Below are 14,584 nucleotides of genomic sequence, written 5' to 3'. Positions count from 1 at the left end.
GGTGATGTTTGCTGATAACTGTACACCATACCTCACTTAACAGAGTATCTCTAGAATTTTATTATCCTTCATTATAAACTGTCATACACACTTTATAATTCCTCAGAAGGCAAATGCTTATATAGGACAAGAAAGGAACACTTAGAAGTAATTGAATTTGAACAGCTTACGTCATTGCCTCTTCAATTCACTGCACGTCGTCTGTATTAGGAGGAGACTGCTGCTCTAGGACTTGAGTAGGATCTTTAACTGGGCCAAGTGATCAGTGGCGGACTGCATAATCTGTCTGTAGTTTTCTCAAGGGGTGGGCCTCAGTAGACGGTTTATTGATTTGAGCACTGTGGCCAAGAGTCCCTTGTCACGACTTCAGAGCTTATGGTGTGCTTAGATATGCATGGTATGGCTTATTGAGCAGGAAGAGGGTCCCCCACATTTTTTGAGGTGTTTCTAGGGCCGTGTGTGTGCACGATAGAGGAGGAGTGAATTGTCTTTGCTGAATTTAACATAAAAAGACAGATTTTTGAAATAAAAATAGTTTGATTAAATAATTCTCTAGACAAATCTTTTAAAAAACCAAATAATGCCAAAGTATGTTTTGCAGCGGAAGATAATTACAGTTCACAGAGAGCACTGGCAAAATAGCTTGTTAGTGCACATGCTCACCCCTCTATTTCCTCTATAAACACAGAGACTTTTTGCCTGGGCTCTGGAGTTTGTGGTTTCTCTTCCTTTGCCCTCAAAAAGAAGTAGAAGATGGTTCAGTGGACTAGGTGCTGCTTAACTAAAGTCTTGAATGCAATAGTCTTTTCAGTTTAAATTGTGAAAGGAAGACCATCATTTTAGAGTTGATGTTTTAGATTCATGATCAAGCTATTTAAAGTTTGATTGTTGAGCTTTATCTTCAGTACAAGGATAGTTTTAGATGACAAACAAAGATGTAGACTGTAGCAGAGCCAGCTGCGTCTCTCTCTGTTATAATAGGTAGAGATAGAAATCTCTGGAATAACAGACACGTCAAGAACAACTACCAGATGTTTTCAGCAGGTGCTGTTGACTACAACCACAGTTTTTTTCCTGATAATGTAAAGCATTGTGCATCCCTGCGAATGTTACAAACTACTGCGATTAATCCCTTCTGTTTTACAAAAACAGTGTTCACACCACCTTCGTTTTAGAAATAGCTCCGTCCAGACGAGAACACAAACACATCTACAAACGCTCTAACAGGCATGCCGGTTCAGGAGGTGGCAATTAAGTGTACGTCAACATCCATCAAATACTAGACAAAAAAATTGTAAGCATGCTCAGCTGAGCCCAGGTCCAAGTAATATTGGGTGAGACAGACAGAATTGTGGTAATATGATACAGTAATGATAAATGTACCTGCTAACTTGTAATTAGACCTCACAGTGTTCATCAAACCTAGAGAAATTGGTTTGTACCCGCCATTGTTGTTGTTTCGGGCTAATGCTCATTACTCAAAGCAGCAGTGGACATGCGAGAGGTAAGCTGTGACATCATCGTTTCCTAAACGCTTCGTTGTACACACAGATACACAGAAAATCTCTACTTGCATTGTTTGTTTGTCAACAAGAGGCCCAAACGCAGAAGTATGAAGAGGCTGTCAGTCAGTAACTGCAGATATTCTGAGGTTCTGACCCCTTAATTTGTGTAACACCCAATCACAAGTGAGCTGAAAGAAACACAAGCAAGAAAAACACTATCAATAACTATTTATAGAAGAAAGACAACAATAGAGACCTTTACTGTGAAGATGCTGAGCGCTTTGAACCACTTAGCGAATATGGGACAATTTACAGAGAATCTTCAAGCTTGTATCTACCTTCTTGTTAATTTGGTTCATTGTTCCATTTGGACTAAAAGCAGATTTCCAGCAGAAATGGAGGCCTTTTTGGATCTCAAGATTACACTATTTTGGTGTAATCTTGCATCAAGTGTTAGTAAGTTCAAGTCAACTGAATGGCCTATAATGACCAGTGGAACCAGCCTGCATAGTCAGTGGTTTCCCAGTGTCACTCACTTGTCCTCATGCTTTTGTTTGTCTTTGGTTCAACATTTAGCTTTGCGGTAAAGCCAGGACTCGTGCCAAAACCAGCCCTTGAAGAATGGGCAAGAATAAGATCAACATTTTTTCTATTCATTAGAGTGAAAAACATTAAGACCATCTTTTGTTCCCATTATAATTGGCATTTGATACTGCACTGTGTTGCCTCTTGTCTTTCGGATGTCAGTGACTCTGGCTAGTCATGCACATTCAGTATGCTGGAGTGTCCTCTCCTGAAAAACTTGGCAGTGGCTCACTACAATGATGAACTCACTTCACTACAAACAACCCACTTAACCCAAAGCAGTTGGGTACTCCATTTGATGGCTTTTTCACCAATCTGCTCAAATGTGTAGAAGGAAGAGTTGCATCCGAGAGTAATTCACCCAATTGTTCCACTTCCACTCCCTCCCCCCTAAAAAAAAAAAAAAGCATTAAAGGAAAGTCTTCGAAAGTTAGCAAAGGACGTGTCTCACTTTTCCAGCAGTTGTTGTTTATGGCTTTGCAGCTCAGTCTAAATAAACCAAAATTGCTCTAATTGAGGGCTGTTGTTCGAAGTCCAGCATGCTGAGCATAGAGGGTTTTTTCCTGTTTTTACCCCTCAAATTGTTAGACCCCTTATTTTAAGTTCCAGCCAGATCGGGCTCTGGAACTACATATCTGTTGCGTCCCCCTACAATGCAAGAGGCTTTTTAGATGGGGGGGAAAGGTAGAAATGGATTTCATTAGTGGGAGCCTGGGTACCGCGCTCCCCCTCCCCTCTTTTTTGGTGTTTTGTGGACCTCCCATCCTAACAGGCCCCTTGTCTGTCTCTCCCTCCCCCCGTATGGGAGAGGTGAGGCTCCATAAAGTCATTTAACGTGGGAAACCCAGTCAATTAAACGAAGGAAGCCAGCCTTGCAAAATCCATGCCTCAGGTCTTGTTACAGTGCGGCCTAGCCCGAAAAGAGCAACTTATTCATATCATCACTTAATGCAGGGATTGGATGTTAAGAATAAAGATTGAGTGTCCTGTCGGATCCCCAGCACAGTAAATTTATTGTTGCTGGTCAGTGAGCGAAAATGTGCCCATTTCACAAACCAATGGAAACTTAAGGTAACTGCTGGAAAAACCCAGGTATTGAAACTTTTCTAGCGTGGCCACTAGTGAAAGCCAGACTGTGTGTGTGTGTAGAAAGCTGCCATAATGACCTGGAGGTCAGCCAAACGTAGCAGGCAGGGACTTCCAAGAGGGAAAAAACTAACAAACAAAACACAAGAACAGATGAAACTTTGACCTTTATCCTGGCAGCGAGGCTAGCCTTTCTCCTCATGTTATAATACTGATCCCTCCTGTGACTTCTGAAAAAAATCATTCAGAACGGACCTGCTTCTCTGAATGGATAGATGAACACATCGTCTTACTGTGTTCTCCTTCTTGGTATTACCACAAGAGTTTTTCCAAACGTTTTCCTCTTACCTGCCATCGTCTCCAATTATAGCAGTTCACTGAAATGTTATCGGAATGTAACTGGTCTTTGCCGAGTTGAAAATAAAAACCCTTTTATATCTGAATAATTTTACCAATTTGTGGAGTTCCAGCGGAAACCTGTTCTTTTTTTAGTGTTTCCTCCACTTGCACATCTGTCGTGTCTCACGGTCCACTCCAGCGGCTGTCCGTCGGCGTACGGGGGTGTGTGGTTAGCATCTAGGTTTCTCTGGCCGCTCAGCAGACACCCACCCTGACTTCCTGCTTGACTCATGTCACTGTGTCTGGTGTTTGGTGTTATCGTGGACTGCTGTGGTACAGAGTTTCCCATGAGCCCTCGGGTGTTGTCCAATGTGCACAGGTTCAGAGGCATTCTCAACCTGTCTTTCATTACCGATTCTTTTTTGTTTGTTTTAACCTGTTCTGGAAATCAGAAACAGTAGCCTGTGACATTTTTCAGAGTGATTATCTCCACAAAGATGTGTCTTGTTAGTATCAGTTCATATTTCAGCCTAATTACCTTGTGACCACGACAGAATGGTTGAGAGTTACTGAAGGTAATCTAAGGATTTTCTTGCTATTATCACCTTCATAAATTTAGTTAAGTTTGCAAAATTGATATGATTTGAGTTTGAATTTGATATGACTGGTTAACTAAAAACGATCACAGAACATTTCTTAGTGTTTCTTCAGTCTCATAATGAATGTATTGCATGTTTTAATAATGGCTTAAAATGCCTGAAATTCATTTTTACCAATAAAAGGCCATACAAAGTGTTAAAATCTCTATTTAGATTAGGTCACCACAAAAATTTCTCAACTGTGGCAGGCGGAAGACAATAATTATCCCATTATGTTTTAGTATGCGCTGCATCGTTGGTCTGTTTCCGGTTTCGAAAGTCATTCAAACTTGTGAAAATGGGGAATCTTAAGTTAATTACTGTGTTAACTTGAAAGAAGTATCTTTTGACTTTTGGCTTTAAAAAATTTTAGATACCTTAGGTACCTTGTTATATGTATAATCATTTGGCCAACTAGTACAGTGCCCATTCTTAACATGCCTGTTTGGAATGGGCTGTTTGCTTCTCCTGTGTTAATGCTCAGGTTCCAAACTCAGAGTCATTCCTTGTCATTAGTGAGCTCCTCCACAGCAGTACAATAATATGATAAGAAAAGCGATTTGACATACAAGTAGGAAAGTCAGACCCCTGCATATTGTAAACGCAAACACATTTGTCATAAGCGATATGGTGTAAGTCAGTACAGATTCAGACAATGTCTCCTGTCACTGCCTAATGGGTGCTAAGTGTGTCTGCCCCATCCTTGAAATTGATTATTATATTTTCAGGTTGGTCGTGCATCTCATTTTTCATTTAATTGCAGTCACTGACAGAATGTTGGCTTTTCAAGTTTGGTTTGTTGGTGTTATCATTTTTTTTAATGTAGCATGTGTTTGTTGGTGATATAAGTACATAATATAAATTATGCTTGTATTATAATCATAATAGTATTATAGTATTTTATATAATATAAAATATATATATATATATTATAATAATCGTATGGTACAGGTTTCCAGCACTCCTTAAAAATGTATAAATAGTCTAAAATTAAAATCAATTACGGTATTTAATTGTATTAAATTACCCATACATTTTCTGAAAAGTATTACATTTGCAGGCAGAAAATGGGGGAAATTGTCACGCACAGTTCCTACCATAAAAACGTCTTTAAAACTTTAGTACTGAGACACTGCCAGCTCGATGTTTCTAATCGCCATAATCTCCTTTACGCTTAATGTTGTGTATTCATGTTGGCAGAGCACGACAAAGCACCACTCAACTTTGTGTCTTGCAAATCAGTGGTCAGTTATGGAACTGCAGTGAGCCCTGTAATGCCTGACAGTAAAGTCTCTCCATGTCAGTTGTAGTCTGTGAACCACTCAACAGCAGAGTTTATTAAAAAGATCAAGTGACTACAAATTCCAGAAAGAAGCAGTGAGAGGCCATTAGACATAGTGATTTCTAATTTATATTCCTCTAGGTTACACTGTATTTTAAAGAAAACACCACAGTTACAATGGAGAGATCTTCCTGTTGCAGGCAGCGCACAGATAGTGAAGTTAGTTCATCAGTGCTGCTGACTTTCTTGTGTGGTAGTGAGCACTTGAATTTTGTGCAACATAACAGTCATGCCAAGTTTCATGTTCAAGTCAATGAAGCGTTATCTGCAGACATGACCACAACGTTGTACAACAAACAAACAGACTAATATAATAATAGTAACAGCACTGGTGATAACAATGATAATTGTAAATGAACAGGATATCTTATTAAACTTTTTAATAGGTTTAAATAAGTTAACCTCTATCAAATAAATTGTTTTGACATTTTGAGATCTAAAATTACATTTATTGAGGTCTTAAAAGGTCTTATAAAGCATTAAATTTGACTTTAAAAATGGTGCAAGAACCCTGTGGTAATTCCTCTGGATTTCTGGACCTCTGCCTCATCTGTTTTAATGATTATGGGACCATGATGCTAAATCACTCGCTCTTTCTAAAATGCAGACAATTTTAATGACATTTGAAATGTTTGCTATAACTGGGCCCAAATGATAATTGGAATTGATTATAAGTCTATCATTGCTGATATGCAATTAGATTTGAGGACCTTCACCAAGACACAATCAAGTAAGCTTCACTGCTGTTAAGATAGTTTACTTCTCCCAAATTGTACAGACAGCGTAGTGACACTCCTGCTTCAAACATGCCTTCAGTCAACGTAGTAATTTAAAAAATCAAACTTTTATGGTCAGCTGCAATGCAGCAGTTGTCATATCTAAAAGTGCAGCAAATTTGGTTTTATAAAAAGATAAACAGTGTTTCATGATTCATTTCTCACTTTCTGTCAAGCTCCATTCCCTTAGGATGACATAATTTAATCAGGTTTTCCAGTATAAATAAGAAACGCTACTGCAGCGTGCAGCTGTGCCACAGACGCCAGACAAGTAGTGGCAAGCCTGGTCTCACATTTTATGATGTTCCCTGAACGCTCCGCCAACCTGTATTATTGCTTTAATCAGCATTTGTCTCTCAAAAAGTGTGGAAAAATGTTTTTGCACTGTAATGTTATGTATCGCATATTTTATCAAGTGTCCCATGTTGTCTGTTCCCAAGGTCCCATCTACAGACAGGAATGCCCTGAACTCTCTTTGGGGCAAGCTGGCCTCTGAGATCCTGATGCAGAACTGGGAGGCAGCCATGGAGGACCTCACCCGCCTGAGAGAGACTATCGATAACAATGTAAATGCCCCACTTCTCAGAATTTGATACCTCATCTAGATTCCCTTACATAGACTGCATATTGACATTTCACTTTCAGTACAGCTCTGCCGTGGCATTTTATTCCTCAACCACACGCTCTCATCTGACTACTTAGGAACTTTGATTTGAGTATAAAGTGGTTGTCTGAGTTTGATTGATGGTCATCTCGGAGACAAGAACACTTAAAGGGCTAGTTCACCGAAAAATGAAAATTCACTCATTATCTACTGACAACTATGCAGATGGAGGTGTGGGTGAAGTGTTTTCAGTCCACAAAACACTTTTGGTGTTTCAGGGGTAAACGGTGTCACAGCCAAAGTGACCCCTTCTTCAGACATAATAAAACTGAAAAAAAGCATAGCATGTGGAGGCATGCTATGCTTTTTTTTATTGCTCATGTGGTGTCATCCAAGTGTCCACAAGCCCCGACATTCATATTTGACTCAAAACAACGTCATTTACACCATATTTTAGTGTTCTTGGGCGAGGGTGTGTACAGTTTTCCGGTGTGTGCGTGAGAACATAAATGTGCCTCTGAGGAGGATATCAGAGGACATTTAGGCTTAAAATATGGTGTAAATGACGCTGTTTAGAGTTGAATAGAATGACGGGGCTTGAGGACACTTGGATGACACCACATGAGCAGTGTGGAGGCATGTTTTATTTTTTTCCAGTATTGTGTTTCAATCTGAAGAAGGGGTCCCGTTTAACTCAATTGCATTGGATAGATAGATTTTTGGAGACTCCAAAAGTGTTTTATGGACTCAAACACTTCACTAAACTGGTGAGTGGATAATGAGTGAATTTAAAATTTTCTATGAACTATCCATTTAATAATTTTTATTTCTGGTACCTTGTTGTAGAAAAGGGCAGCTACTGTTTTTTGCCATGAAACAAATTCTCATTTGACTATTTATATATTTTTTAATCCTTTTCTCTTGTAATTCTATGTCTTGTCTAGTCTGTCAGCTCCCCTCTCCAGTCTCTTCAGCAGAGGACATGGCTCATTCACTGGTCTCTCTTTGTCTTCTTCAACCACCCCAAGGGCAGAGACAATATCATTGAGCTCTTTCTGTACCAGCCACAGTAAGTACATTTATAATATTAATTTTCAATTTCTTGGTATTGCTTGCTCTTTTTACACCCAGGAAATTAAAAACTAATGAAAGATTGCCTGGAAGAAGTTTTAAAGATTAATTTCCACTAAACAAGGGTGACAGGAAAGGGAACAATCTGTAACTTCAAGTACACCAAAACGAACTTGTGTGATTCATTATGATTCATGTTTTGGAAAATCCAACTAAAAGCTGCCACTTTGTGCTTCAGAGAGTGTATAACAACTCTCTTATTGTTTTGTTGTTTCATATAATTTTTGTCTCCAGTTCTGTTATTATGTTGTGTACTTTCTCCCTGAAGTGTTGTGTGACAGATGGAGCTTGTGTGTGTTATTAAAGTATCCTATCTCCAAATAATTCTTGATCCTGAAAGCATTTGTAGAAAAGGTCAGTCAGTCATTTTATACGTGAACTTCATTTAGAGAAAACCATTTCCTTTAATAACACATTTTTGGGTGGTGGGCTTCTTCATGAACCCTGCTGGTATTTTTTAAAGTGGTTTCAGAAGTGTGTGTTTTTGTGTGGTCTGTTTACTCTCCAAGTCAAACGAGGCCATGTGTATTGCAGATCGGAAACTTTATACACTGTGTTAAAATTTGCACACCACCTATTTTGATGTCTTTGCTCCTTCCCCCTGTTCTGATTGCAGGCTTGTATAATTGTACAGATGATTGGGCTCCACAGACAGTATGACAGGCGACCACAACACAGCACACTCAAATGTCTGGTTCCCTGAATTTTACTCCGTTTTTAATTTTATTGTGGATGATTAAGGAGGCCTGCCCAATAATTACTCATGAAAAGCTCACCCAACCATCTGTGTGGATAAACTGAGGTAGTTTTGTGTGCTTTGCAGTTTCACAGTCTCGAAACCTCATGTTTTCCCCACTGAGGCTTGGCTCGGCTCTTGTTTCCCATCTTTTGACCAGTACTTCCTTTGGCTTAAGCTGGTGACCAGTGGCTGGCCTTCAGCTCCATATTTGACCTCCTTTACCCCTGCAGTCAGCAGATGTTGATCCAAAGCTTTGTGTACTGTTGACGCTGGCCTCGGAGCAACTAAATGCTCAGCAGCTATGGTACAGGTGCAGCCTGATGAAACACTATCACAATAGTATATCCTGAGTAACTCGATTGTAGGGTTGGTTATCCCTTGGTTTTTTCCTATACTGGTGCTAAAATGCTACTTTTTAAACAGTACTGGTGCCTAAACAGTGTCTGAACCAATATCTTTGTCTTTGGAAAAAAAAGCATAAAACACCGACCAACGATGAGAATGGCTTCTTTTTTTTTTTATTGTTGAGGCGAATGGGACGTTGAACTATTATGGTAAAGGTATAATTCACTTATAAATATAAATGTACTTCATATATATTTAAAGAACAAATATCACACAATCATGTAATAAATAAAACCAAACCCAACAACAATACTTTAATACTACATAAGATTTTCACTGCTTGATATAGTAAAATACTCCAAACTCATCATCAATCTCTCTCAGGACGCCCACACTGCACTCTCACGTGCTGACAGGAGGAGTCATAAAGAACGGGTTGTTGTGCTACTTGACTTTGTTGCATTGTTTGCTATTATCAACATCCTTAGCCTTTCCCTGGTCATTTGCCTCATATACAAAATACTTCCAAACAGCACTTAAGCTCTTTTTAATTTTTGACTATAACTGGTCGCGAAGGCACTTCAGCAGCAGCACTTGCCATGTTGAGTTAATTTAATGCTAGCAACACCAGCTCAGTGTGGTGAACGTCAGCTAGTGTTCGCGTGTGCAGCTGCTAGTGAGGGGGAGGGGCTGTGTGCCTGTCTTCAGCGGTGCTGTGTGGAAGTTGTGTCAACAGGAGGGGGCAAAGATGGCACTTTTGGAAACAATACTGTTGCAAATGAGTATCTAATCCGATTCAAATTTTTAGTATCGATTAATATCTGAGTATTGATTTATTTGACAACCATAATAAGAAAACAGGTCTGAACAATTCTGCAGTTTAAAGGTTCAGTGTGTAGAATTTAGTGACCTCTAGAGTGGAACTTGCATGTTGTAGCTGAATACTCCTCATCTCACCCTCCCCTTCCCAACATGAAAGAGAACCTGTGGTGAACTTCAGTTGTCATATTATGGTTTTAGTTTGTCCAGTTTGGATGACAGTAAAAAACATGGTGGCCTTTACAGAGGATTCCCTCCATGTAAATATAAAGTTTCTTAAATATAAAGGGCCCATTCTATGGTAAAGAAAACAACAATTCATACAATATAGATGAAACACACCAGTGAAAACATCACTAGGATTATTTTATATTCAATTTCTGCCCAAAATTCCACACTGAACCTTTAAGTACACGTCCTGAGCCTGACTCAAAGTTTTCTTAAAAACGTCTTAAGAATATATTGTAGAAAATTCTCAAGATATTGGTGAATGAGACCCAATGTTAACAAGGCACCTGCATGTGGTGTTTGTTAGCAGGGCAACTATTTCAGTACCTAGCTCAGGGGCAAAAGTGAGGCACCAAAATCTGCGTTGTGATTCGGTCTAATACGTACTGACCGTGTCGAAACAAGTGACTGATTGATTTTAGACCTAAGACTTTATTATCCCCTTGGGGAAATTTGTTCTCACAGCCATTCCAGTACAATCAACAGTGATAGACACATTTCAACAGAGGCAACCCACAAATAGGACAGGGTGTCACTTGAAACAAAGCATAAACTTAAAACCCTGCTGTACATAGAAGTTTTATTTACAGAGGCAGTTTAGGTGCTGCAATGGCAAAGGGGACAAAGCACTGGATTTTGGTACCCAACCCTACTTGATTGTGTGTATTACCCATTTAGTTGTTCAGCATCATTTCCAGACGGGTTGTGAAATGGAACCTTGTTTCCCTGTCCCTCTTCTGTGTTCTCCCACAGCTTCCCCCCTTTAAAAAGAGGAAATTTAAACTCCGACTTGATTTCTTGGCTGCATGCCTCAGTAGCATCTTCAGCAAACCACTGCAGCGATGCTTGTTGTTTCAAAACTCAAACTAAAAAAAGATGAAGTCCCCTAAGTGGGGTTGGATGAATGTCCCCCAGATATGGTACAGTGACTCATGCAAGATTGCTTGCTACTAGAGCCCCCCCTGGAGAGTGAGTAGGTGTAAGTTAATCAGGAACACAGCACGGAGCATTGCGGTCTTCCACGGGAGTCAAGCAACTACAAAGGGAGAGAGGGAGGGACAGAGCTCTCCTATAACCAGGCTGACGGTGGCTTTGCCGAGCAGCCCACTTCTGTTTTTAGACCCAACATCAGAACTGCCACAGGTCTCCTGTCCCTTTAATTGTTTCAGCAAATTAAACTGTTGTCGGCAATCTTTCTCTGAACACCATGTGTTCCTCTGGACTCGGCAATAGGGGCCCATTCCACTTCCTCTGTGCTGATTTAATTTGGTCAGTGGGGGTTAAAGGGGAGGGTGAAGTTCAAAGATACATATTTAAAAAGCAATAAAGTGTTCTGACGATGTCGTTGATGTTGACTGATTGCCATTTTGACAAGGAAAGTGGAATGTACTTGTGTGTTTGTGTTTGTGTGTGCGCACAGACCTTACATGTTGTTTTAACAACACACAGTCTCAAGAGTTGGTATGGGATTAGCATCAGCCTGTAACAGCGTCGTGTCTCTTGTGTTCAGCCCTTAGCCAGTTGACCTGTGGTTGAAACATCAGTCCCTGATGGATTGAGTTTCAGCTACTGGGCAGGTCCTTGCTCACTGATCTGTATCTTCTTGTCAGGGTTCCCTTTTCCTCCTTCCTCTCATCGGACACTAATGAAAGAGACAGCCTAAATCTGGGACCCACGTCCAGCAGGAGGGAGTCCTGTTGGGACATTTATCTGTTCAGCTGCAAAAGCTTTTTCTCTGTTCTAAATGCCAGGAGCCCAATAACCAGCCAAAATGTTATATGATGTGTCCTTGTAAAGATCATGTCTTTGCTCTGATAAGTGATTACTTTTGTGCTCCCTCATTCCAGGTACCTCAATGCTATCCAGACTATGTGCCCCCACATCTTGCGTTACTTAACCACAGCGGTCATCACTAACAAGGATGTCCGTAAGCGTCGGCAGGTTCTAAAGGATTTGGTGAAGGTCATACAACAGGTAACAGACGCCCTTTTCTCAAAGTTATCAGGGCATTGCTTATAGGCCACACAGGCTTTGGAAGTATGAGTAACTGATCATGCAACCCGATACCTTTGCTAACACTTCTTTTAAGAGCAGGGAGTGTGCTTTAGAGCTTGGATCCAAGCTGGGGAATCTATAAACCCATTAATTCTGATAAATGGTAGTGAACTGACTGAATACAACTTACCAGAGCTTTCTCTGCCAATGGCAGCAGATAGTTCAGCGATCTAAGCACCATCTTGGGTTGTGGGTAATCACTAAAACATGTGCTCAGTGCTCTGCTCTATGGCCTCAGGTCAGGTTGCGACTCCTTCTGTGAGCATGATTTGCAACTGTTCAGAGTTCACAATGTGTTTCTGCTCAAGTCCCTGTAAACTGTTATGTTTATTTAGCTATTGTGCCCAGCAGGTGGTAATTTTGACTATACAGTCACAGCACTAGGATTCATGTTGTTTTTTTAGTGAATATACACATGTTGATTTCACAACCACTCTAGGTGTTATTTTGGTACTTGTGAAAAGTCATGTTTCACATTGCTTCTTGCTATATATCTAAATACGTTCTGAACCTCATTGTGTATTTCTGCTTTATTTGCATCTGAACATAGCTGAACCCATATTACATTTTTCTTCCAGGAATCCTACACCTACAAAGATCCAATTACAGAGTTTGTGGAGTGCCTGTATGTGAACTTTGACTTTGACAGTGCTCAGAAGAAACTCAGGGAGTGTGAGGCGGTGAGTAACCACTAACGTGATCTCAACATCATTCATTTGAACCTATTGTTCCCTAAACTATGAGAACGACTTTTTTGTGCCTCTCTGAAAATACAACGGTCTTCTCTGCGAATCTCTGACTTTTACACAGAGCATCATCCTAAACATGGTTTGCAATCGCATGATCTCTGTCTGACCTTCCGCCCGTTCGCACAGCTTTCTGTTTACTGGAGTTCAGCGTGGGTCCGGTGCTGACGGAACAGTTATAGTCAGTGCCTTGTATCTTACTGTCAGAAATAGAGATCTCCTTGGACACCATCTCTGACTCAGACTGCAGTCAGATATTTACTATGGCCTGTAATTGACCCATGAGGCCAGTAGTTAACAGTAAAAGCTTTATAACAAAATCCTCTACAGAGGCATGCAAGCACTCGTTTTAAGAGGGAGATCTGTCAGAGCTCGATTGTTGAGAGCATTTATTTCAATTTTGGTTTGTAATTGCTAAATTTAACTGCCGTCCTTGATGTGAGAATAGAACCAAGATTGTATTCTGTCTTTTATGCTGACAACAATGCAGAGCACATTGAATGCTGTGATATGATTTCATGATAACATTGGCTCAATCTGATGATATCTATTGCTCAATGAGAAAAAAATACAACAAACATGTCGCAATTTAATTTCATCGTATTGTATTTTATTTTATTATCTTGTATACCTCGATACAAACGCTTGCGATTTTGTCAGAATCCTCCTGATATAGGGATCAACTCCACTGAACCTCAGTCAGATACCAGCAACCCTCTATATCTTTTATTGTCAAAAACAAACAATACGTGTGCCATTAATAGATACTGACAGGATTAATATTGAGCTGATACTGTTTCGTGCTGCTGAATTAGTGATTCCACTGCCGCAAACAGGGTAAATATATTAATATACAAGCGACATCTGAATAATGTAACACCGACTATATTGTTTTTTCGTGGATGAACCCAATAATCTGTCAAGTGAGTGTTTATTTTTCCATTTCAAAATATCAGTGAAACAATTTAATACAGTTTCCTTAAGCACCACGACAGACTCAAAAATGACAATTGTGCTGAATCAACACCCTTGATACAGTATTATAAAAGGGAATTATCAAACCTTTCTACAATATAAAAATGCATTTTGTCAGTAAGTATGTTTTTGATTAGGGCAGGGTGATAAACCAGTAATAATGATTATTGCAACATAATTTTAATCAATAACAATATGTCAGTCAGTATATTGCTTTTTTAATTGTGCAAGCATGGCGTGGATGTACAATACATAATCCGTTTTAATGTTCTAATCTGAAGAGACATTTATCATTATTTTGATTAATGTTAAAATATTTATCCGAACACTTCTGGCCATATCATGCAGACATACTTTTACATCAGAGGGTCAACAAATAGATGAAATAAGCTGCTGGTGAGCTACTCGGGGGGAAAGTTTCCCTCCGTGACATCGAGTCCAGGAAGCGAGTTTTGCTGGTCAGATTCCAGGGACACAGTAAATGGACAGTAATCACATTTAAAGAGATAAAGCAGATGTCTTAGCTGGTGTTGTGCTATATGTATATTTTGCGTAACTTTATCTACTGAGGCATTCTTTGCATATACACTTTAATCTAGTTGTCACAGATGACTTTATACTTGACCTGCAGGACTAAAGGGTTATTTGGTCCCCTTTTCATTTTTTTGACT

General features: G+C 39.7%; 1 protein-coding gene across 1 annotated transcript in view; it reads left to right on the top strand.

The window, feature by feature from the left end:
• The window catches only part of eif3ea (eukaryotic translation initiation factor 3, subunit E, a), a 31,716-nt gene that overhangs the window by 6,551 nt on the left and 10,581 nt on the right, over positions 1 to 14,584 (top strand). The window contains exons 6-9 of the mRNA XM_020091458.2: positions 6,712 to 6,837; positions 7,820 to 7,944; positions 11,985 to 12,111; positions 12,771 to 12,872. Of these exons, the coding sequence (XP_019947017.1) occupies positions 6,712 to 6,837; positions 7,820 to 7,944; positions 11,985 to 12,111; positions 12,771 to 12,872 (480 nt within the window). The remainder of the gene's footprint in view (positions 1 to 6,711; positions 6,838 to 7,819; positions 7,945 to 11,984; positions 12,112 to 12,770; positions 12,873 to 14,584) is intronic.

This window comes from Paralichthys olivaceus, chromosome 13 (assembly GCF_024713975.1).
Source record: "Paralichthys olivaceus isolate ysfri-2021 chromosome 13, ASM2471397v2, whole genome shotgun sequence".
Classification (NCBI taxonomy): Eukaryota; Metazoa; Chordata; class Actinopteri; order Pleuronectiformes; family Paralichthyidae; genus Paralichthys; species Paralichthys olivaceus.
This window is presented reverse-complemented; position numbering and strand designations above follow the sequence as displayed.